This window comes from Halictus rubicundus, chromosome 18 (genome assembly GCF_050948215.1).
Source record: "Halictus rubicundus isolate RS-2024b chromosome 18, iyHalRubi1_principal, whole genome shotgun sequence".
Lineage (NCBI taxonomy): Eukaryota > Metazoa > Arthropoda > Insecta > Hymenoptera > Halictidae > Halictus > Halictus rubicundus.
The window spans coordinates 2,406,717-2,432,268 of record NC_135166.1 but is presented as its reverse complement, the minus strand read 5'-3'; the positions used below and the strand labels follow the sequence as shown (position 1 = coordinate 2,432,268).

Genomic DNA, 25,552 nt, shown 5'->3' with positions numbered 1-25,552 from the left:
CTTTTTTAAGCATTTGCATTTAAACGGTTTGGCCGACTAGATAGAGATAGCTCTGTCTCTGTCTCCCCCCTCTCTCTCTCTCTCTCTCTCTCTCTCTCTCTCGCTCGCTCTCGCTCCCTTTCGTTTTCTCTCTCGGCGCGCATGCAGTGGAGATTCCAGTTTTAATTAAATTTGGATTTAAAATAAACTTCAAAGGAAGTTCTTAATTAGAAATGAAAGAATTAACATGAAATTTTTAGAGTAAACACTTTTCACGGCCTCGTCTCGCCCGGATAGCCACGCGGAAACGGATGAGGCCGAATGGGTTTTGAATTCGGACGATTTCAACTTCGAGTTTCGGAACTCGATACTGGAATCGAGATTACGTCGGTTAACACGTTGAACGCCACGTCAGCCATATGTGGCTGTGTGTGAATTTTTACGTTGATATATTCATTGTACTAAACTTAATTAGGATCTGTAACATGTAAGAAAGTTGGAGGATTACTCAGTATCGTACATTTAATTTTTTGCAATTTTTATTTCATTAAATAACTTACTTTGATTTTATAGAATTTGTATGGTTTCTAGTTTGGCGTTCAAAGTGTTAAACAGTTCTGGTTCGAGCCTCGGCTGTAAGCATTATACTTTGCAGTAGGATTTGATTGGTGGACACTGAACACAGTTAAAATTATATCGTGTTCGGTGTCATTTTAATCAGAAAATTGCCACGGATAAGTCCCATAAAAAAATAATGAAAAATAAGGGAGTTTTGTAATTGGATTAGTAGTGGTTCACACCGATATACCCGACCCGATTACGTGGCATGTTTACCGACCGAGGCAGTTTCTCGGTTAGGCGAGCTAAGATCGTGTGGCTCCGTTCGGCTTAGAGCGAGGCTTTACCGTACAATCAATTCCTTGCGAGAGCAATTACAATTGTAAATTACAATTAAATTGTGATGTGCATAAACTGTTGGCAGCAGATTAATATATAGATTTTCATAACAAACACCACCATCGAAGATCAGGATCCGTCTAAAGAAAAGAAAATATTCCAACGCACGGTTTGAACAAAGTGCACGGATCAACGGTGGAACAGCGACCAAAGGGAAAAAGTAAAATTAGCATAGATTCGCAGATAGGCATCACGAGTTCGCGCAAAACAGAGCATGAATGGGGACCGGGATGAAAGTGGCAGGAGGTAAAACGAACGACATAAAATACCTTTAAGAGCAGACAATAACGTAGGCTGAAGAATCCGCCTGGTTCTATGAAATGCGCGACGTACAAAGAAAAGCAATAAACACGCACAGCAGAATCAGGGCGAATCATTACAACCTGGAATCACTATGGAGAAAAAGCTCGCAGATTCCTCTGTACGCGCGCACACGGCAGGACTTCGACAATATCAGTCGTGTCATATGAAATTTCAAAGAGTGCTCTCCGATAAAAAAAAAATGTTGCGTCACGGAAAGACTACCCCTTTTCTCCCCATAAAATAGAAATGTTCACCCCCATACGGTCTTCGTTCCAAATTACGTGGAAGCTCTCCGCAGTGATTTGCGAACATTTGCCTAAATTATTACTCATTAATATTTGTCAATTCACTTGACTGCAGTCCTGAAAAATTTCTCGCAACCTAAAAACATCAATTTTTTTCGTAAACGCGCGAAGACCGCGGTGTACCGACGAAACGCATTAGCATAAATGACGCGAAGTGATCGATAACTTACGCGGCGGAACGCTTCGATGTTTGAATTTAATTCCCACGCGTTTACAGCGACCGTGGAAATTAATTCCGAAATTCGGAGGAAATCTGCTACTACACGCGAACGTGTTATTCATCTCAATTTTAATTTTGTTAAATTATCCTGCGATTTGCAGCAGAATGTTTTCCGGGAATCCGTTACAAATCGTCGTAAATAATATTCGCGTTGGTCAGAGACGACGTAGAGTGACACACTGATTTCAATCACTCTATTTAGCATTTCATGGAAGAATAAAATTCACTCTCACGAACGATCTCCGCTTTAAAATGATCTGGTTCGCGTAGATGGATCGGGATCACGGTTGAAGGGGGTCGTCGCGCGATCGGCCGATTTCCAGGCGATTTCTATGTGAAATTGATCATGGGGACGGTCCAATTTCTCGGTGATTCGCGCAGCTCGCCGTCAAATTACGATCAGCTAATGGCAATAGAATTCGGATGATACACAGCGGACATTGTTCGTTTGCACGTAACCGGTAGAACAATTACGAATCTATTCGGGCAAGGAGCGCGCTCGAGAGGCAATCATCTCTCGCCGACGCGACGGGACGCGCAAAAGCGAGAGAGGAGAGAGAGGGGAGAGAGGAGAGGGGAAGAGAGAACGAACCGGACAGAGGAACACCGATTCGAGAGGCCTGGACAGAAGCGGCCGATGGGGTCCGAACCCGGAATTGCAACGTGGTTTGCCTGTTGAGATGTTAGCTTTTCGTCAAAGACCGCTATTAGTATGCAGTTAGTATTACAGAACGGGTGTATCGGGGATACGTGGATGATACATCGCCATCTATTACCGATTCTCTGGCATGCGAACGGTCGACCCTCCACGGGAACTGTATTTCCACGGTAGATTGCTTTGTCGGACGATCGATAGAACGGGGTCCGTCGATTCGGACCAATAAGACGATTAGTCTTGCCCCCGGAACACCAGCCTCCCACGGAAATCATTGTACGAGCATTCCAGCCTAATCTACCATACGCGATCGACCAGCCCTTCGACGGTCCACCGGGAATTCTTCGAATACTTGGGCAAACACACTCCGTTCAGAAAACACTCGATTTTGACACCAGTGTCGCGGAACCGGCCATTTCTATAAAATTAACGCAAAAATTTCCATCTCACAAAATACAGGAAAACCAGGTCTTTTCGTAAGCTTGATTAACCCTTTGCACTCGAATGGCGACTGTAAGGCGCCACTAAAAATTGCTGTGTCGTTATTCAAAATATTTTTTACATTATTAACCCTTAGCACTCGAATGACGACTGTAAGGCGCCACTAAAAATTGCTGTGTCGTTATTCAAAATATTTTTTACATTATTAAATTTGTTTGTATGTAATAAATTACTAAATACTTCAGTATTGTACGTGTAAATGTCACCATTATCGTATGTATAACATGAAGAAACAATATATCGAAGAGAAATATTCTAGGTCGAAAGAAGTGTTTCGTTTTGGAGTTAAAAGAGCTTCGAGTGCAAAGGGTTGACCCTTAAGTGCATAGGTAAATGAAATATTAGGAACATGAATGCATACGTGGGGTCCATTACCTAATTCCTTGCTAACTTTGATTACAGCAACAATTTATTTCTGTAAACACATTAAACATAACCTAAATATTGACAGAAGCAAATAGTTGAACTCTCAGTTGACAAATGGCGCGGCTAAAAATGTTGACACAAAATTCAACACTACCGGGGTCCTTTGCAGACCCCACTCATGCATTTAAGGGTTAAATTTGTTTGTATGTAATAAATTACTGAACACTTCAGTGTTGTGCGAGTAAATTGCACCATTTTCATATGTATAGCATAAAAAGAAAATATATGCAAGGGAAATATTCTAGCTCATAAGAAATGTTTCCTTTTGGAGTTAAAATAGCTTCGAGTGCAAAGGGTTAACACTAGGTTCACAGGGCAGCAAATTTTTAGGCATTTCTTTTACAATATACACCCAGAGAAATAAATTCGAGTAATTTACAATTTCGATAACAGTGAATTGAGAATTCTAGAACTCGTTTAAAATTAAGTGCTTGAGGAACACTTGGTTTATTTGTTAATATTTTTCAATCCCACGTTTTAGAGGTCCCTCTCTCAGTCCACTCGGTATTCTCACATGTAATCGTGATTTTTTTCATGTTCCAGTTGCCTAAGTCCGAGATCAGCGTTCTTCTACGAGTTTCCACCCAATGGTAAGTTCCTGCACGAATCATTTAATTATTGATGGAGACATATTCTTCGTACAAATCGTGAATTAGGTTCCTCCTACTGCTCGATCCGTGGACTAAATTTTGTTCTCGTTGGTACAGTATCTTCATATACACATATATATAATAGTAGCAGTACATTCTTATATGAATTTTTCTTTCTGCAAAATGTCCCCGGAGAGATGGTTAAAAAAATGGGTCCGGGAGTTCAGATCAAGAAAAAGGAGTAACCATTTCTCTGTATGCCTGTTCTGACTGTCTCGTCCATTTTTTTTTTTTTTGAGTTATCATCCCCCTGCCGGGCTGCACCGCGTGTCCACCTTTTTCACTTTCTGCACGTTCTTTTGTCGTGAAACGAAATATTAATATCATTCTCAAATATAACGGTAAATATTAAAAGAACATTTAGTATAAAACGGACAAAAATTAAAATTGAAACCAGGCAATGCAAGTAAAATATTAAAATAGTGGACACAATTTTCACTAAATCATAGAATAAGGATCAAATAAGGAATTCCGCCAAATTGGGGCGAAATAGAAATTCATTTTCTCTCGGGAGATAATATAACGGTGTTCCCAAATTCTCCAAGTATTTTTCCAGTTTTACATTGCACCTACTTAGGTTCGCGATAAACGCACAAAATCCTCTGTCCACTCATACGCGTTTCGCGGAATATTTCATGGGAACGTTGACAGGCGGGGGATGGCCTTGAATCAAATTTTCTTCTCCTCTCGTTTGACCCGCGCGAAAGTTTAACACGCGTCATTCTATGAATACATCATGCATTAGGCGGACGGCGCAGTTTTGTCTCTTTTTCAGCGCGTTCGTTTCCCTTTGACAAATTCATTTTCTCCGGCTCGAACATGTACTTTGAAGTTGAAACCGGTGTCCGAGCAACTTTCTCGCTGCGAGCGGAAAACAAGCAACGATCCCGCCATAATTTCGAGCACGTTAAATCAGTTAGCCCCCCCGAAAAGTTCCCGTTCCATTCAGAGCCTTTCAATTTGCATCAGGATGTTCCCCGGCGCGCGGGCTAATTCGTATCACATTATTAATGCCGCGCGCCATTGTAAACCAAACCGTTATGGACATCCGTGGGCGCATTAAGTGGCCACGAAACACAGGCGGCTAGACAAAGAAAGCAGAGATCTGGCCGCCTATGAATGCAGTTCGGATTATTTAACGCGCCAACTAATGCACTCGTGCGTCCCGCTATAGACGGTTGTTCCTGCTCTCGGCTCGCGATGATAAATGTGTAGTCGCCGAAAGCAAGACTCGAAAAACCGCCTCCGTTATCGCCGCGAAAAAACTCCCAAAATGTTCACAGGCTTCTTGAATTGAAGCGATATTCTTCTCAAATTGGTTGCTGATTTTTCAAATCGACTTAATCGACTGTTATCATTTGTAACAAAATACAACTTCGAAAAGTATTTATCCCGAACGGTGAAACATTCCGACGGATATTTTCAGCTGCGCAGCGTTTTTTAAACCGACCCAAAAGTGTCTCCGTCAAAAAAACTTGCCAAGAGAATTTATTTCAGTGAAATATCACGGCGAAAAAAATTATTTGAACCCATATGTTACGCAGACAAATTTTTGCTCAGTGTGTTTAACGGTTCGTATGACTAACTTGCTGATGAAAAAATATACGCATGACTTTTCGGAGCGAGATTACCAAGATTTTTGAAAAATAGGGGAATCCGGAGCGCATTGCAAGCCGCCGGATCGTGTGCAAATTTTTATGGGACGAGTATTCGAGTAGTATCAGAAGTTACGCTTACATATCGCAGCGCACTCCGTGGCGTACTGTCTGGTATTATTGTCGCAGAATGCACCGTCATCCGCGGATGCAGCGTCCTTGTGCAGTCTTCGCCACGCGCCTTTAGATCCTCCGGTAGCGGTGCATTATATGCGTGCAGCTGCCTCTTCGCATATATCTAGATTCTGCGCTCCTCCGCGCCACAATGATATTCTATACCTTATCCGTCTGCGATACATGCAGATGAAGTCGCCCGTAGAATATGTGTTCATACTAAGCTTGAATTAGACGTAACCTCGGACAAAGGGACAAGTACGCTGTTCGAACTTGTTAACAACTGGTTTGTGACACGTACGCCTGACTTCGGCCGTTTCTTCGGACACCGATGGACACGTAATCACTTATACTAAGCGAGCTAGTAACTCTACTATTCCTGGACAAGCGTAATTTCAACAATCAGAAAGTCTTTCGGTGCATTCTTCGACGGGAAAAATGCAATTTTCTTGAAAACGCTACAAAGCTTTTAAAAACTGGTTTGCCCTCGCAACAGCAGGACGCGTCGGTTAAAAGTTAATCTTATTGTTAGACGCGCGTTAATTTTGCCTCGTTGTCGGTGCGCAGCACAATTAAACGACACCGACTGCACCGTCTGCGACGTCTTTCTGTCCGCTTTTTTTTTCCCACGAAGTCTGTTATTTCCTGTTCGCTTTTTCTTAAGGGATCTTTACAATTTTTCCAACGCCGGACGACGAATTTTTGCGCAGCTCTCTCTCTCTCTCTCTCTCTCTCTCTCTCTCTCGCTGTAGGGTTTCTCGTGGCCCTTTCAGCGAAACCTTCTGTTATGCCAGTGGTTTGCCCAATTCTTTAACCATGTTAGCGCGAAACCGTATAATAGGACTGTCCTGTTATACCGGGCTACCTGCATTACCATTGAAACTTTTTACTCCACTCTTTGTTCACGCGCACATGCAGCTCGTGCACGCGCTGCCGTTTCCTACGTGAGCGAATTTACAAAATGGAAGCAGGTGAATTCGTAAAAATCAATGACAGTCGGTAAATAAATTCCTTCTTTCATTCTAATTTTTATACACCGAGGATGAGAGACGAATGTTACGCGGGAATGGGGTGAACGGTGCGTTCGTGCTCAACTCTAACGAAAATGGATGCCGATCATTTTTATAGCAATTTTTATAGTACGGTAAAGTCTTGGTCTAGGCCGAACGGATCTACACGATCTTAGTCAGTTCGCCTATCCCATGGAGGGCACACTTCCTACACTCACACTTCTTAGACGGTCACAAGAAAATAGTAGTCCTGCACGATCTATGTCAGGGTGGCTCAAAGAAGAGAAATTAAAGTAATGGAGGAATATCGGCACACTATTCTCAACTTGTTCGAAGGATTACAGAAAAAATGAAGATCGGAGTTAACGCATGATTTTAGCATAAAGATCGGCGGTCCATTTCTGATGGATCGAAGTTGAGCAATTCGGGTCAGCTTGTACAAACGTTGCAGCAACGCGTCCTGTCCGAGCGACGTTCTACAAAGATAATAGAACACAGACGTGTTAGCAATTGAAAAGAAAATGGAGCGAATGCGCCGTCATCGGGCTCGAATCCACGCTCGATTTCCACGGGTGCAGCGATAAAGTATAGAATCCCCCGGAACGTAGTTATGCCGAAGATAGACGTCGAGAACAGCAAATAAGATCACGAAGAAAGGACGGCGCGCACGGTGCCATTGGAATTTCTTCAAGATATCGAAAAACACTTTAGATCCCATATTCGAGAGGCGTTTGGCACGCCGGCCAAAGGGGTTAGCTTTGATATTTCATTTCCATTGACTACATCCGCCATTCTCACCCCGTCGACCTCGTTATGAATGTATAATTAAGACCTCCCACCCTATCGACCTCTTCTACGGACACATCCGTAACGACCAAACAATTTTACCGACCATGAAAATGTTTCCCTTTCTGAAGAGTCCACAATTGTTCCGACAATTAGGATTCTCGGAGCGCCAAGCGATTTTCTCGTTCCGTCTTCGTCATTAGGTCGCGTGTCAGCGACTGTTGACGCAAGAATGCGTCCCGAAAGCTGCTGTCTTCGTTGCCGGCGGCTCTCTTCGGCACCCTAAGAGGCGGCCCGTTGTCGAACCCTGTTTGAACCCTTCGCGTTCGTCGCAGTGCATAGCTAACTACCGAATCCCGGCGCGGGTCTAACCTAAAATTCGTGAGGCTTACCGGAATGCACAAACACATTCGTTCGGGTTGTTTGCCCGGCGTCAACTGTGACAGAGCAAGCCTGTTTGTTCCAACTGAAATCCGCGTGGTGGCTCTCTGCAACACCGGCGCCGGAAGAATACGTTTACAGTCTACGGCCGGCATTTACATCGAGCCGAGGCTTACATATTCTGACAACATTTAGAACACCTCCTCCCCCCCTCGAATTATAACGATCGTGCGCTTGACGCAGACTGATTGTTTTCGGCGGAAACAGTTATCGTTGTTATCGCCGGACTGGACTCGTTGGCGTACTTAAATTGGACTGGTTTCGAGTAGCTGTGACTTATATCGGCAAGGAGGTACCATTCTTTGACCCACGTCGAACGTAGAAAAGGACAGCGAATGTCTAAGGGCCTCGGTTCATGGCGCCTAATGAGGTACACCTTGCGGCAGTGGGAGGATAGTTTTGGGACTTTTATGGGGTAGGCATTAGTGACATATATAGAGTAAGTCTGACGCGTCGTTTTTTTTAAATAATTTTTTGGAGAGAAATCAGTCGAATTGTCAGGGATTGAAGGTTCCCAAAAATTTGGAACAGTTTCATAATTTAAATTGAAAATACTAATCGAAAAATGTAAAGAAAATGCCCGAGGTAACCGCATTTTTGAAACTTTTTAGTTCGAAGTAAGAATTGCAAGTGACCGAAAATTCGTTTCGTTTCTGATAATTGCTTCTGACAATTGTGGTAACACATTTTTCTCCGTTGATGTGAAAATAGTTCTGTCGCGGACAGTTTTAACGGCACTAATGTCACCCGAGAAATGCATATTTTCATGAGGGGATCGTTTGTCTTCCGTGCACAATTGTTTTTCTTTACGCGAAGTGGACGACGACGAAGTTAGGGGCAAGTCTATTCAGAAGTTCCGTGCCAAATCTCGGCTGAATCGGACCATTAATTCTGGAGAAGTATCGGTCACCGCTTTTTAAAACGCCGTTTCGGGGTTGGAAACAAAAAAACCGTTTAAAGTTTTGGAACACTGCTACAGGCGGTGGAGGAGCATCGTTCGAGTAGTTGTCCATCGCAGAGGCAACTTCGTTAATTTTATGAATTTTTCAACGATGTTTTCAGGGAATGCGCTTCGAACTGTGTGGACTCTTCGAAGCTCGGTAAAGTATCTAGAACACTTTGTATCTTTCGTCTCGGAAATGTTTTTACTACAGTTCCTGTCAGAAGTATTGATATCTGAAAGCGTGAAGTACAGCAAAAGAGGCGATTCAAATTTTTACAATTTAAAAATCTACGTTATCGACATCATCACCGCTTGCGTTACCTCTGTCTAAAAGCTCTCGACTTTAAACACGCATAACCTTTGAACCAGAGAATTCCTAACATTAATACTTGGGTTTCCGGCATTCTCTCGCCAGGGTCTGCATGATCAAACTTAAAAGAGTTAAAAATTTCCGGTTTCCCGAGGTAGAGTTTAGAGAAATTTGATCGTTGTCTAATTGCCGGCCGATTTGCGCGAAGATTGAGCTCGAGCGAGGACTGCCGGCGATTCTAAACGCACGGTTATCCGAAGGTGAGGAAACTTTAAATACCAGTTAGGACTTAGAGGCACTTCCTGTTTTCCAGTAGGATTTGGCGAGGTCGCCACGCGGACGTTACAAGTAACTGCAAAAGACTTGGCTAACTTGTTCCCGCGAGCTCGGTAATGCGTGCTGCGCGACTTCATATTGCCGCGGCCCATCTAGTTGACTGGCGAAGAAAAATTTCAGAGAATATTAGCTTCCACGGGCAGCCGATGAAATTACTTTCGACATTATAACTTTCGCGGAATAACGCATTGAACCTTTTAACAAAATAGCTGGAAGTCTCCCCCCCCCCCGCAAACAATAAAGGGAACGTTATTTGACGGTCTTGTGCCCGGAACACTTAAATATTGATTTACTGCGCACCATCGTCGAAACTTCGTGCACGGTAAATCTTCGGGAAATTCATTGTTTTATCAGGGATTTTTATCGAACGTCGTGTCACAAGCTCGGAAATATTTCGCTGTGCAAACTTCCCGGTTACACGTACTTGCGAACCGACAAATCGACTGACCGGTAACTCCGTTCACGGGAGACGCTTAAAAGTGAAAAGAGACGATTAAAAATCATTTGCAGAAATGATTTCATTAAGATTTTCGTCCAGCTCCCAGCAGAAAAGGAATCTTAGAAACAGTCAACGTGTGTCTCTTGCGTATTAACGCGTATGTATTTTCGCAGTATATTAATTTCTGTTTGCAAGCAAAACAAACACTCCGAGGTAAACGCTTCTCCGAGTGAGCCGAAACTTTTCGGCTGCTGAACCGGCTAATAAGTTTCAACGTTTTCGCGTTCTTGACGGTTCTCACATGCGGTTAAATAAATTTATGGGACTGCTTCGCGACCCGTGTAGGTGCGTGCGTGTGCGTGCGTGCGTGCGCAGATAATACACAAGCTCGTAGCGTAACTTTTCTTGGGTGACACACGATGAGTTTAGTTCAACTTCCTGTTTCATGGCGAACTTCACGAAGCGAAGAATCTAGATCCTCTTGTTTTACGATTATTCCAGTCGCCTTTGAGCAACTTCGAGGATAAATAAACAAGACGAAGTTAACCCTCTGGCAAATCTTGCAAATTACATGCTGCGTGGCGTACCTCGCGTGAGACGCGACAACAAATTTGCTCGCATAAACGTTCCACGCGTGCACCGCAAAATTGATCTGTACATTTTACTTGCTTGCGTCGTAAAATTTTCGATTAAAAGTTTCACTAATTTAATTCACTATTTAATATCGCAGGGGATAATTGAAATGCTTATGAATTCATTGAAATATTTCCATTTCAATTTCGCACACGTATGTACTCCATAAAATTAATCTATAGAAATCAAAATTTTGCTCGGTGAGCTTTTTCATATATTTACTTTTTTATTAATAATTATAGAAAGTGGATCACTTGGGATGATAAGAATCACTCTTTTGTTTTAAATATTTTCTCCTAGAAATTTTACATATTTGACTCTCTCGCGTCAAAATTCTCTCACAGATGTGTCCTGCTGATTGAATGACCTTTAAAATGAGAGAGTATCGATAAAAATACTAGTAAAAGTAGTTTATTCGTTGGAATAGATGGGCGCTCCATCAGGAGCCCAGCATGCAAAATGAACGACGCGTGGGTGGTACTTTTAAAGAGCTAAAAAATTAAGCTTTTTATATGAAAGCGGAGACGTGACCCTTAATGGAATTGGGGGGGGGGACGATAAAGTGTTATAAGCTTAACTTTCTTAGTAGCACATCAATCGAAGATGGTGGTAATAAAGGGATACGAGTATATGCTTTTAACGTCATTCTTTACCACTTTACAGCATATATTGCTCGTATCTCACGTAAGTATCGTAAAACAAAGCACACCGAATGAGGAAACTCGGAACTTCTTGATACCCACTGAATTTCACTTTGGAAAATGTTTCCCTGTTTTCGCGGGACGCGTGCACACGCCGTTCCATATCGAATTTTCAACTCGTAAGTTTCGGCATAATAATCGTTGAAGTCGATCTCGCTGCGAGATAGGAGCTCCACTATTCGAATCTAACTGAATTGAAGAGACACAACGCTATTTTAGATTTTTAATCTCGCGATTGGACTGAATTTCTGCTTTTGATAAATTTCGAAATTTAGTGAACGCATAAAACCGGTCTATCGATCACATTTCTATTTTATTTCCTTTTCTGCGCCGCGCACGAGATAAATAAAGCCACCTTTTACGCAACCTAGTCGCGACTATATTTTGCAAAGTATCTTTTCAAGACTCGAGGATCTCATTTTTCAGCCAGCGCGAGATGAAAAGTTACACGAACTTCTTGAAAAACTGGGTCAGAGACTAAATCCAGAAATAAATTTTCCTCTCGTTCCGATTTTCATAAAATGATCTACGAAAATCGAGAGTAGAACGGTTCCCCGCGGTCTACTTTTAAATAGAACAATGGCGAATTCATTTACGGAAACGATGGCCGGAAGGAGTTCTGAAAGATTTCGCACTGTCCGCGTTATTTGGCTTCATCTAAAATTCATTCAGTCTCGACTTAGGCTCGCAGTGGAACATCTCAATTTCAAATCCGCCTTGGGACACACAACGCTATAAATCATTGTGTCACGTTGAGGGAGGAGTGCGCGTTCATCAGAAAATGAACACTCAACTTTCCCGCGAACTCTCTACATTCGAGTCGGGTGCTCAATATCAATTTCGTCCAGCTGCTATCATTTTTTCTTCGCGCAACAGGACGACTATTGTTTCCGGACGGTCATGAACAATTCGATACTAGTGTCAGGCTTAGTATTACATTTCGTAGCGAACTTCGGGAACTATTAATTTATAGGGCACTGCTCCCGGACTTGTGAAGCAACCAGAGCAATTTTTAGAGAAGAAATTTACCAATTTTTCAGCTTCATATCATACTGATTTCCTGTCAATTTGATAATTCAATCAAGGTACGAATTAAGTACGGACAAACGCAAAGAGATTCAATGGCAAAAATAATTATAAATTGGTTCCCAATTGAGTCGACTGGTGGCCGGAAATGAGTAAAAATCGCAGGGGGTGTCTTTTCGGTAATTTTCCATCGAAATGAGAATTACCAATTAGAAAAATCCACTTGGTGTTCAAGATTGAAAAAACCATGTGCAGCTGTATAAACCCCGCTCGGAGGTAATTCGGGCGAGCTTAATTAGAAAAAGCGTGGAATTGCAGAGGTCAAAGTTTGAACTGTCATTAGCCAAGTTGTGGAGGGATGTATCGCCGGCAGAACTCGAAACGTTCGTCCACCGCTAATCGCATAACAGTTCCGGCGATGAGCCGTGTCGAGACACAAAGTGACTATTAAACAGAAAAGAACATAAAAGACTGAAGGGTGGGGGGAGAGAGAGGGAGAGGGAGAGGGAGAGGGAGCCAGCGACGGAACAAAGTCGCGACAGAGGCAGGAGAGTGTGAAGTAGACGCTTTTCAATTCGCGCGGACACGTGACGTTACACTTCCGCATAGCGCACAAGTGCTTCTTCCTCCCGCAGCCGGTATTCTCCCTTCCCTCGGCGAGAACAGGGGCTGGAAAAAAAACGGCTTTCATGGCTATCCTATAAAGGGTGGTTCGCCAGAAACGCAGCCTGGAAATAATTATTCGAAATTTCGCTCGTCCGACAAGTTGCTCCGCGTTCGCGCAACTTCTATTTGGCACACTTGGGGCGACTCTAAATTGTCAAATACGTGAGAACAGTGAAACATCTTCCACAGCTGTAAGGGAGGGGGTCCATATTTTACATTCTCCTTCGGATAAAAATGAAATCAGAAAACATTCAAAATTCGTTAACCTAATCCTCCCACGGAACGGTGCTCCCATCAATTGATTATAATACTCTCCGGCTCTATTCGTGGCTCTATACCCCGTCTATTCTAAAATGTATAGCTTCGTTACGATTCTACTCAGAATCGAACACAATGAAATATTTCGACAGAGCTTCCGCGGACTGGATTTAATCGCGAGCAATGTTTGGATAAATGTATTATTCAGAGTAGCCTCGAGCGGCAATAATTCGTAAAAATGTCACGCTGTTAGAAGGGGTATAACCCAGAATCGTTCGACGGTCAGTTATACGTTGCCGAAGAACGAGGCACCGCCGGAGAGACACGGGGTTCCGATCCACAGGATGCACACGCACCAGCAGTCAGCGTGGTGTCGTCATGGCAACAACACTGGCGCGCGCGTGGCATCGGCCACAAAAGCAAAGGCGTGACAAACAGGGAACAGAATAGACAATGACGATGTTCCTCTCGACAGGACTCTTAGCGGCAGCTACTTCGAACCCGAAGATCGTTTGTGCTTGTAACACCATCCGCTCTCTCGTGCTTGGAGTTCGTCCAAGTTTCGCCTTTCCTATGCCACGCATCTCTTTTCCTCTTTGACAAGCGTCTCGCACCACGCGCCTTGCCTGCACCGACTATAGCCGACCGAACAGTTCGTTCACAGAGCATGATTCCTATTGAACCTCGAGAAATAACATTTACGACGAAGACGCCATTTGTGATCGGTCTTCGCGTCGATCACTTTGAGGACTGTCATAGCAGAGAGACTTGAACCCTTTATTTACGAAGTCCGCTTCTGTGAAGTTCGTTGCTCAACTGTTGGATGGCAGCACGAGCTTAGTTCTCCTTGGAAACTTACTATAGACAAGTGTACAAGATGATGCGAGGCCAAGATGGACGCTTGCTCCAGCCGCTCAACTATCGGTTAGGTGCAATCCAAACTGCACGATACAGAATTACTACTATATAGAATTTTTCTCGTGCGATAATGTATGAAATGATACGTAAATGGTCTTGATTCGTTCGTTGGAAATTTTGTCGAATAATCACGGAAAGCTTCCTAATTTTACGGCGGCAGATTTTTGCAAGGCGTTGCACGCATATTGCACGCGTATTGCACGTATCCTGCCTCCGTGATACTTGACGTGGAGAGCCGTGTACGTCCGCATTATATAATATGAAATATTTATTATCCGGCGGATTTATCGTGCGCCGATGCTAATTCAATCTGCACTTCCCCGTTGAGTTAAAGCTTAAATCGCTTTCCCGCGGAATCTATCGGTGATCATCATATATTTCTGCCGATTATCGCGTAATAATTAATAGCGCGATTTCCACTCGGCTGCCGCGTAGTACTCGCGCGCGCGCGCGCGATATCGAGAAAGTGAAAAATGGATGGCCCGATAACATCGGCATACTCTCTCGTCATTTATCTTCCTGTTCATTTATTCGGTGTCGTTAAACGTGGTCGACTTTAAGCCGGCATTAATCTGACTCCCGCCGCGAAAGATTCCGAAGGCTTTTTAAAACTCGAGAAACTGATACGAAGAAATCAGTCGTCTGTTTGATCGCGTACAGGAATTTGCTATATTTACTCTGGTCAAATTTTCCCTCGGGAAACCAGAAGTTTTCAAATTCTTTTTATGTAGTCCTGTAGATTTTGGCGAGGAAATTCCAGAAATCCGAGTTTCAATCCCAGGAGATCACTAATTTAAACGTTACGCGTGTGTAAAAATGTGTTTATACAAATACCGTTCAGTCAAGAAGATATTGAAGTTCGCAGAATTTGTTGTCGCGACTGTCATCGTTGTTGCGGTAATCATTTTAATGTATTTCAACACGCCCACGGCAAATGTTTATGACGTTCCCGGTGTATTTATATTTCCAGGCAAACAAACATCATCGTTCCCAGAATGCGTCTAATTTTGATGTCCAATCATACACGTGCAAACGATGCCAATCTGAACAGTCAATTAAATATGAAAATATAGTATTTCGTTAAAAGCGAGAAACTCCGTTGAACGTTCCATTACAATTATCACGATGGAAGAAAATGAAAAAAAAAATCGTTTTATTTACGGAACACGTGTGCGGTTAATTTTTATTCAATACTTTTTACATCCTCGTGAACGTATCGTCGCCATTGGCTGTTACCATAATTCCGGTCGTTCTGCTGATCGAAATCAAACAAATGGGGAAGTATCGTTACGAATGTGGTTCTGGTCCGAACCGATGTAAATTGAAAATTTTGAACCGTTTACGAAATGGCAATAATTTGAATTCGGATGATCGATTGCCGTAATATTGAAGACGCTTTTAGAGGAATTTATTGAGTGAACTTATTAATTGGGATGCAGAGTGTAATATAAATTCGAATAAATTATTTCCTCTGAATGAAATGAGCACTGAGACATTCTCGATGAAAAATCGAATTCCGAGGAAAAATTCGAACGGGCCGTGGCAGGTTAATTCCGAGTTTCGACAACAATTTGGCGGCAGCGAGGCTGACAGATTATCCTGCGTGCAGTTTATTATTAAAGGAGCTGATCCATTTATGTTTCTCCGTCGAGTAACGTTTATCGGGAAATAAGTGAAGATGGAGAATGGCCGGAGGGTGTGGCGGAGGAGCACCCCTAAACGAAGTAAATTGCTGAGGTGGAAGAAAAAGGAGAAGTGGAATGCCATTACACCGGCCGCGGCGTAGAACTCGGTACCCTATGTGGAGTAGGAAGGAAACAAGGCGACGCTCGAGGACTAGAAAAGAACGAGGAAGAAAGCGAACCCTAATAACGCTTATTTATTCATGCTTATAGCCCCGTTTTCGCTGCTCGAGGATTTTCATAATAACAGATTTGTTCTACTCCCATACGTACCGCGCAGACATTATTAGCGCGCGTGTGCTAAGATTCTGATGTAACGCTTATGCAAATCTCGAAAATCCCAGTTCCTCGAAAACTGCAGAATTGCCGGCCGGTGTTCGACTGCTTCCGCTTTTCTGGATCTCGTGCAACCAGCAGACATAATTTGTTAATCCAACACTGGCATTATCAGACCGGCCAAAACGACTTGTGCCCGGTTTGTCTCCTTTTTAATTTTTAAATCAATGGAAATTTTTTCGTGAGCAATTTCGTTAGTGTTAATCTGATATTAACACTAACGCTACGAGCTAAGATTTGTACAATTATACAATTATTTTACAATTACTGAAATTCTGAGATTTCTTTATTCGAGTATATATTCCAAATTTTACCAAATCTCAATAAATTCGGTATTTTTGTTGGACAATACATAGTATACTTTAACGCTCGGTAGGTTCAGTGTTAGAACACACAAAGCAAAGGTGGGTGAGGTATTATCCTAAATTATTTCGCGCAACTGTTTCCAAACGGCGTGCAAGGAACAAACGCGACTTTAATAGGAGAATTTAACGAAGGGAAAAGGTAGATTCTTTAATCATTACGGTGCGGATTTAAATAACAACGTGCACGAAATTATTTCGGCCTTCTTTATGCAAAATACGAGGTCGCACATGTGTGACGCTGATAGCGATTGCGTTGATATTTTGTAAATGAAATTGGGTCGACGTTGAAATCCAATTAGAGGGGAATTCTTATGCGTAACTGGCGGTGAAAATAATTTATACAATAAAAGATATTTCATCGGACGGACAGCCCACCGGGTTGTTACAGACATTTACGTCTGTGTTAACCCTGAACAACGATCATTGGGTCCGGTTTGACCCAGCTTCGTCCGACTTCTCCAACTAGAGACGAATTTTTCCCAATGCTTTGAAATCTGAAGAATTAAAGTAAATTTTCAGAAAATCGAGTTTTTGGAAAATATTGCACCTTCGTGACCTTTCAATTGATTGTGAATCGAACAAATTAACGCACCCTTTTACCAATAAACGGGTAAACTCTTGGAACCGTTGCCCGTTTTGTTGTTCGGTTTCCACTCTAATAAACGCTGTTAATTAGCCAGAGTTCGTTCAGCGGAAAAAGCGTGGAACCGGGGGAGCAGTCCGAACAGTCGCCGACAAATTCAATCGGCGCCTCGCGAGGATACAGTTGATTATAACTGGACCACACCGGGGGGGGGGGGGAGTAGCCGGCAATAATATTGTTGTCGGTTTTCGACCATCGGCACGTTTCTTCCCCTTAACTCACCGAGCGAGTTTTCGCGGCGCCATTGTTCACCGTGCCCGCGTCCTTGTTTCTTACATTGTAATTCCACGTGAGAAGAATTCCCGGTAACGCGGCCGGAAATGGGATATTCAAGTCGGCGATTCGACGGCCTCGCACTTTCCGAAATTGTCTTGAAGGGTCCGAGAAGTGCCGGGAGTTTTTCCTTTAACGTCATTACTCTGTTTTGTGTGGCTGCCATAGGTAGAAACGACTCAAATGCGGTATTCGGGTCCGGAAAGTTAGTTCCAGCTGCTAACTAAATTATTATCATTTTTATCACTTTTTCCCAGCGTGCTGCAAAACTATATTCTCAATTTTATTAACTACTAACGCGTCGACTGTCATGTCCAAGTCTTAAAATCAATTTTTACCTTAATATATTCTTCGTACCTTTGATTAGGATCTGTAAAATGCAAGATACTTGGAGGACTACTCAATATCATACATTTAATTTTTTCTCAATATTTATTTCATTAACACTAGGTTTACGGAGCACCGAAAGTGACTATTTTACATTACTTTATGAAAATAACAAAAACATGTGGTGCCCAAATTTTTAGTCATTTTTCTAAATAACATATACCCAAAGAAATAAGTTTGTTGAATAATTCCTCATGGATGTATCTTTAGAATATTAATAATTGTAAATTAAAAATATTAGAACCCGTCATTTTGACGGGTCCCGTAAACCTAGTGTTAAATAACTTTGATTTTATGGAGTTTTTGAGGTTTCTAGTTTGGCAGTCGAAGTGTTAAGTGTTTTCTCGATATATTGTACTGTTTTGAAGTCTCATCGAGAAAATACTATAAAATTTAAGTACCACCCTGACACGGAGCGCGCAGATGCGAGCGCACTCGAGCACAGATAAGGCGCGATTACGGAGGGTATTTATTATTCGCGAACCAGCCAATCCCGTGCCGGAACGAACGAGTCCGTATCGGTTGGGGGCCTCGCAATCGGCGCAGGTGTGCTTTAGCGTCGCGACTCGCGTGAGAAACTCGGCACTTTGCAATAATACGCGGGATTGAATCGGCAACTCTAAGAGCACATCGTATCTGGAATTCTGGAACGCACGGTGGCTTATAACGACAAGCTCGTTTTCAAGTTCATGTCACCCCTAATCTCTTCTCGCACCCATGTGCGAACTATTCCGAACGTGTGAAACGATACTTGACACACGGTGCGGAATGAACACCCCATAGAAAAGCACGATTCACGAGTTCGTAATTGGCTCGTGACGAATCGATGACAATAAACGCATCTCAGAGGAAAATTACCTAAAACTAATTTCGTTCCAAGCAGAATGCTGAATAACAAAACGTATTTTCAGTGATTTCTCTATATATGTCGCCGAGACCTGGGTGGTAAATGTCGCCTAACTATCCCCACTATTTCGCGGTACACCAAGAGGGGCCAAGAAGTCCGAAAGCTTCTTCAAACATAAAATGGCTCGGGTATGTCTCCTGGACAATACACGACATATATCGAGAATTACACAATAGGACCCGATTATTCGAATCTCGGATATCTGATCTTATTGTGACGTGTCACGTGTGGTTCAATTCAAAACGATCCATATACAATACAATTTATTGCACTCAGTTGTTGTTTCGTTTATTTATTTTTCTATATATACATTCTATATATACTGCTCGATTGAAAATTGGTCTGCTTTTATTTTAACACTAGCTTTACGGGACTCGTCAAAATGACGGGTTCTAATATTTTTAATTTACAATTATTAAGATTCTAAGGACACATCCACGAGGAATTATTCAACAAACTTATCTTTCTGGGTATGTGTTGTTAAAACAAAATGGCTGAAACTTTGGGCAGCAAATTCTTGTCGTTTCTATAAAGTAATGTAAAATAGTCGCTTCTAGTGTTCCGTAAACCTAGCGTTAATGGGGCCCGTAGCTTTGGTCGTGAAAATCTCGAAAAATGACGAATGAGGTTTTATTCGTGAGAACAAGGTTTCTGGTGGTCCGGTAATTTTGAGTCGCCCTGTAGACCGTAGGTTCCTTTGGCAGTATTGAACCTGGCAGTGGTAGGTCGGCCACCGACGTGAACAGGATTGTTCACGTTTACTAGTAAGTTGAGGATGCTCGAGAGCGGCTAACCGCTGTCACGTTCTTGAAATTCCATCACGACAACGCAGGTTTAACCACGTCGCGTACCACTTGCGCAAATTCGGCCTTAAAAACGGCGAGGGATTGCGAAGTGCTCGCGCTGTTTACATGTGTATCGTCTTCAAGCAAAATCTGTGCGCCGTGCCTCGCCGACCAGCGCCGTCATGCGCAGCCCGATAAAAAGTCCGCTTTGGAACTTTCTGTGCAGACAGCAGAGTATGGCGCAAATTATGTTGAACGCGTCCACCGCAGCGGTCACGCAAATCCTACGTACACAAACAAGCTGATTCAAAAGTAAAAGAAGCCTCACTGCTCCATTAAAAGTATGTTTAAAATTTCTAACCTTTAGAAGGCCAGAAAATAAATTTAGTCCCGAGTGACTATAGCGGGTGCCCCCGGTCCTCCAAGGTGGAAAAAGCGGAGAATTTTCTATTTTCTAATTTTCCAGTATCACCGTGAGTCCCATAAAATTATTCGCGACCCTCCGAAGGTTAACAGCACGGACGAATTTATTCTCTGTCTGCTAATTAGGTGTGTACCGTACCCGGAGACGATTCGCCAAGCCATTTCAGAAAGCGCACGATCGAGCGTTCGTGCGCTGTTCCAATTTTCGCGAAGCTCTCTCGGTTCTCGGCTCCGTTTCTTATTTCTCGCGGCCCCGTTGAACGCATACCGTCCAATTTGCGGTTACCATAGGTAGAAACGATAACAAGATAAATCGTTCATGAATCATGGCGGACTACTTCTGTCATCGCTTGAACAAAATGTATTTTTGCCGGCGCGCAACGAGAAGATCTCCCGAAATTGGATAATTTTTCAGCCGGTTACGGTGGTATTTTAAACCAGAGGATTGCGCAATATTCAGTGAGAGACGACACGGACGAGAAGACCGCGGAACGGGTGTCCAAAGTGCGAGGAAGAAGAAGAAGAATAGGTTGGAGGTCAGGCAGGATATATTCGGAGGTCTAGTCAACTACGTTCTCTCGACGTTTCTTCGTGTTCACACTCCCTCCGAGGGAATTCCTCGCCTCGAAATTTCGATTTTTCGCATTTTCTCGCCAGGATGCACAGGATTACGTATTAAACGATACGAAATTTCTGGGTTGCCAAGCTGAAGTTTATACATATTCGTGCCGCTTCGCCGATTTTCGCGACAAATCGCGCTCTAAATTAACACGGTCGAGGGAAAGCGTTTCCACTTTCGATATCCGCGTTCAAGCCGCTATTATTTCGACGAGAATCGTCCGTAAAGAATACAAAAGACTGGCGGGACCACGGTCGGAATGTCGACCGGCTATATCGAGGATATATTGCCAGGCCTGTAACCACGAGTCATGTTCAATCGAACGAATCGTATCGAATAAAAATAAACCTGCCCATCGAGGACGGAAGCTCCAATATCGTTCTCTCGAGCAGAAGTGGCAAGCAGATCGGCGAGCAAAGGAACCCGGAAGGATCTCATGTCAAAGACACCGAGATGAGAGAGACGCGGACAAAAGGGAGAAAGCGAAAAAAAAATAGTCCGTTCGAACGCTTTGTAATGCTACTTAAATTTTCACGTGGACGGGTAACGCTCTAGATTTGGCGAAAGATAACAAATATAAGTTCTTGCAGTGGGGGTAGAATTTGATGCGAATCCGCGGGACCACAGACAGCCCTCGAAATTGCATAAATGATTTCACTCGTCGTTTAATACCGCCGTGATAATCGAGCTCTCGACGGGCAGGACGACGCGACGCCGAAAATCCAGTTTCGATTTTCGAACGGTACTCCCGATTTCACCGTGAACGTATGTAAAAATGAAACCGGTTTTAACAAACGATAATACGCACTCCGGCGGGGCTTCCCATTCCTGTCAATCATCCCCACCGGTCGCTAGAAATTTCAACAAATCCGTAAAAACGTTCCAACGAACGTACAATATGCAGTCGGCGCGGAATAATAACCATTGACTTCATTTAAAAACGCTGTTCGCTGCGCATCAAACGAATTTTACCATTTCCAGCAACGCGTATCGTTTTTCCCGTTGTGTTACCTGCTCGATCTTTGTTGATAGACAAATTTCGGGGTAAACTGTTATCCTGTAAATTTTACTCTGTTCAATACTTTTTTTTTTTGCGAAATTTTTATGGTGTCAAAATGGACACTAATTTATCTGACGCCGGATTCTAAAATTTTTAATACACGATTATTGAGATTGCAAATATGCAAGGGGGATTATTCAACTCTATTTCTTTGGGCATTTATTCTAAAAGAAATGGCTAAAAATTTGCAGATTCCCGTTATTTTTATAAAGTAACGTGAAACAGTTGTGAATGAAACATTCGTTTCTGAGGCGCAAAGATCGGCGGGAACCTGTGTCGGTTTCGTTTCGAAAAATGGGGAAAGTTTCGCGTCGTCCGGGAGACCCGTTAAGCGTTACAGGGGAATCAGTGTCACCAACATATCCCATTTGACCAAGTCAAACAATTACGTCGATTACGCAATTCGTTGAAGTAGCGAAACGCCAGTTACGGGGCCCCGCAGAGAGTGGTCGAACGTTGGGGAAGTTTGTCGAACGTTAGGACTTAGCCGGAAGTTGGCTCGGCAACGAGCATCTAGTTAAAAGCATCAGAATACGGTTCCAGGCTCCGAACATTCGGGTACGCAAAGATAGTTAATTAGGCGGTATTGTTGTCGGTGCTAATAAACGGATGCGTTGACATTAATACAATATACAGACGCAGCGCGGGATTAGAGGGTTGGGAAGATAGGATAACTAACGGTATGGCTGAATTATGCATTAATGGATAGTGATGTTGCCGGCTAATCCCGATTCATTCGATTATTTGTGAGACCGTGACCACCGGGCACGGTTATGGCGATTCGGAGGGACGGTTTCCCAAAGATTTCCGTTTCTCTCTCTCTCTCTCAAACTCTTCTTGTTACAAAATTTACAGTCGCGTCGACAATCGCGTTACCAGGTTGCAAATCATGTCCAATCAAAATCTTGTCACAAGAAAATAGTAAGTCCTACACGATCTATGTCACAGCGCGGTCCCGAGGGGTGGGCTTGGATCAAGACTTTACTGTCTTTACTGTCTTTACTGTTCTTACATGTAAATTGTAAATTGCAAATGCATCTATCTCGCGTGGTTCTAGTGAGACTGTGTTAAGTGAAAATTCGATTAAATTTTTGAGGAGACTCAAAGCGTGTACATACGTTGACTTTTTTTTGTCGTTTCAGAACAAGGACAGAACACGAACAAGAAGAAGACCACGTTTTCGAGACTGCTTCGAGGACTGAAAACGCATCGGAAGGAAAAACAAGGCCAAACTCAAGGCTCCCCAAGACACGGCCGTGCCAGGATGGGGGTGCCACAAAGAGTAAGTTTTCAAGTATGTTTATCAACTTGTATTCACACTACTAGGATAAGTACTTTCGTTTTTATGATCGAGCATTTGTAAGAAAATGCAAGTAATTTTCCCTGGACTTGTTAAAATCATAGAAGAAAGAAAGTTGGTAGCAATCGAGATAGAACATTTTTCATTTCGCATAGATGAGGAATGAAAGAATTTTTCGCGAAGAGAAGGCACGCGGGAAGACACGAGAAATAAATTTTTGCTGTTAAGATTACGTCCAACGTCGAACAGGTATATACCGTATGTAGTATGTGGGGTACATAGGTTATGTAGGAGCTGTATCACTATACCATGAATACTGTCGCCATGACTGCCGCGACCATTGTATGAATTCGCTCTGTGACCACAGTCAGAACTGCGTTTCGCTGTCTAGCAGGACATCCTGTGTCTGTAATGGAAGGCAACCGACGAGTTCTCGGAGGATACGAGAGCTGGACCACGGTTCCACTGGAATAGAATATCGCGAACTGTCGACATACGTCTATCTCTTGTCGACGCCATTTACCGCACATTGCCATTTGTCTTGTTTTGGCTTCACCGCTGCCAGTAATACCATAACGCTCGCGCGAATCTAACGACAGAATTGCACGTTCACTTCCTGGAAACATGTTCGCCGAGAATAGCGATTCCATTAGAATTGTCTCCGGTCAATCCAACAACTAATCGGTCAGGCGAAACAAGTTTCTCGAAAGACAGCGATTTCTCGATACATGTCGCCGAGGCCTGGGTGATAAACGTCGCGGAGTTATCCCCACTGCCGCGGCCGGTTCCCGAGGAGTGTAAACCTAACACGGCTCCGGTATGTCTTCCTCGACATATTTTGACATATATCGAGAATTCACTGTGATCGTTTTTAGTGGACGCAAGGATCTTGGGAAATACAGTTTTCTAGAGACCTCTGATCCTTCCTAGGATCTAGGAAAGGGGATCTAGGAAAAGTAGAATAAATTGGCAGCGTCAATTTAGTATTGAAGTATTCGAAATTAATTTTGAAATCGAACTACCTATTTATTCTGTCGGAATTTTCGGTCGTGCGAGGGCTTGAATTGAAGCTGGAAAAAATCACTCGAATCTAGGTCAACAGTATCGGTCAATTTTAGGATCTTCTTGTAGGCGTTTTGAATTAAATTCGGAAGATGGTATTTTGCGATAGAAGCACTTCGGCTCGAAATGAATTTTTCCATTTCGATAATAGACGGGAGAAAATCAGTGATTTTCAGCGACGGTCGGTATTTCAGGTCGTGCGACACGCAACTCCATATAGTAATTGGTCGAGTTCTATAGCTGGTTTTGCAGTGTGTTGGTAATTAATATCGTCGGTAAAAGTGCGGTGCCGATGCATTTCGCGGAAAGCAATTCGCCTGAGAGTGCAATTTATCGGGTTCCTTTTAACAACCTCAGCAATTCTAATTCTTGTTATACGCGTACATCCTCCCCTTATTTATGTCCACCTTTATTCTTTCCTTGTCGGATCCGGCAAACCGCGGGAAAAATCTCTGCTGAACACATAAATGAGGTTACTTTACATAGCCGGCGCAGTAAGTATCGAAACAACGGGGGCATTCGAAAGAATTTACGGTGGCAGTTAAGCGAACGTACGATAGTTCAGGGTTAACTAGCTCTACATCTCTTCTTCTCATCGGGGGTGAAATAGGAGGGGGGGGGGGATTTCTACGATCGCTTATTCGATTTCTCCGGGAAAGAGCTCCCTACAAATAAAAAGAAAATATTCCACGAGGAATTTCGCTCTTTAGAATTAAAGTTGCACCTCAAATGTCACAAATTCTCATTCTGTATTATCTCCCACAATTTCGTTCGCCCAAGAGACTCGCCCCGAGAAGCTGGTTAACAATTCAATATTTCCAAAATTTAACTATTTAATTTATTCTTCCTTCAAGGGTAGTTTTATTTTGTCATTAATTGACACGTTGAACGCCACGTCCCCCATATGTGAAATTATTTGTGCAGGTCTTAAAATGAATTTTCACGTTGGTATAATATTCATTGTACTAAATTTGATTAGAATCTGTAGCACGCAAGAAAGTTGGAGGATTACTCAGTATCATACATTTTATTGTTTTGTTACATTTCATTGTAATTTCATGGAATTTTTGGGGTTCCCAGTTTGGCGATCGATGTGTTAAAGTAGAGTGGCTATTGGATTCGTAAAATCCTCGGGCGCATTATTTGAAAAAAGGAATGAAGACCGTCAGAACTACAGAGATATTACGATAATCTTGCCGTGGCTTTAGTGCACCGCACTTGCTCTCTCCGAGTTCGTGCGAGAAACGAAATGGCGGCGTTCCGCAGCGACTCCGTGCCGAGGCGAACGCCGGTCCTTGATTATGTGCCGGAGAAAGAGCACGACCGATTGGAAAAACGGCAGTATAAACGGTTTTTCTGCGGGTAAACGGACAGCCAGAATGTGCCGCGCGCGGATAAGCAATTTCCGTGGAAGTTTAGGGCAAAACCGAACTTCCAATTCTTGGTGTTTCCGGCCACTTTTCCGTACAAGTTTATGG

General features: G+C 43.0%; 1 protein-coding gene across 4 annotated transcripts in view; it reads left to right on the top strand.

Annotated features, from left to right (window-relative positions):
• The window catches only part of LOC143363041 (uncharacterized), a 382,608-nt gene that overhangs the window by 322,566 nt on the left and 34,490 nt on the right, over positions 1 to 25,552 (top strand). For 2 of the 4 annotated variants that reach the window (XM_076803646.1, XM_076803644.1), the window contains exons 4-5: positions 3,890 to 3,936; positions 22,855 to 23,006. In XM_076803646.1, the coding sequence (XP_076659761.1) occupies positions 3,890 to 3,936; positions 22,855 to 23,006 (199 nt within the window). The remainder of the gene's footprint in view (positions 1 to 3,889; positions 3,937 to 22,854; positions 23,007 to 25,552) is intronic. The other 2 variants (XM_076803647.1, XM_076803645.1) reach the window with 1 other exon arrangement.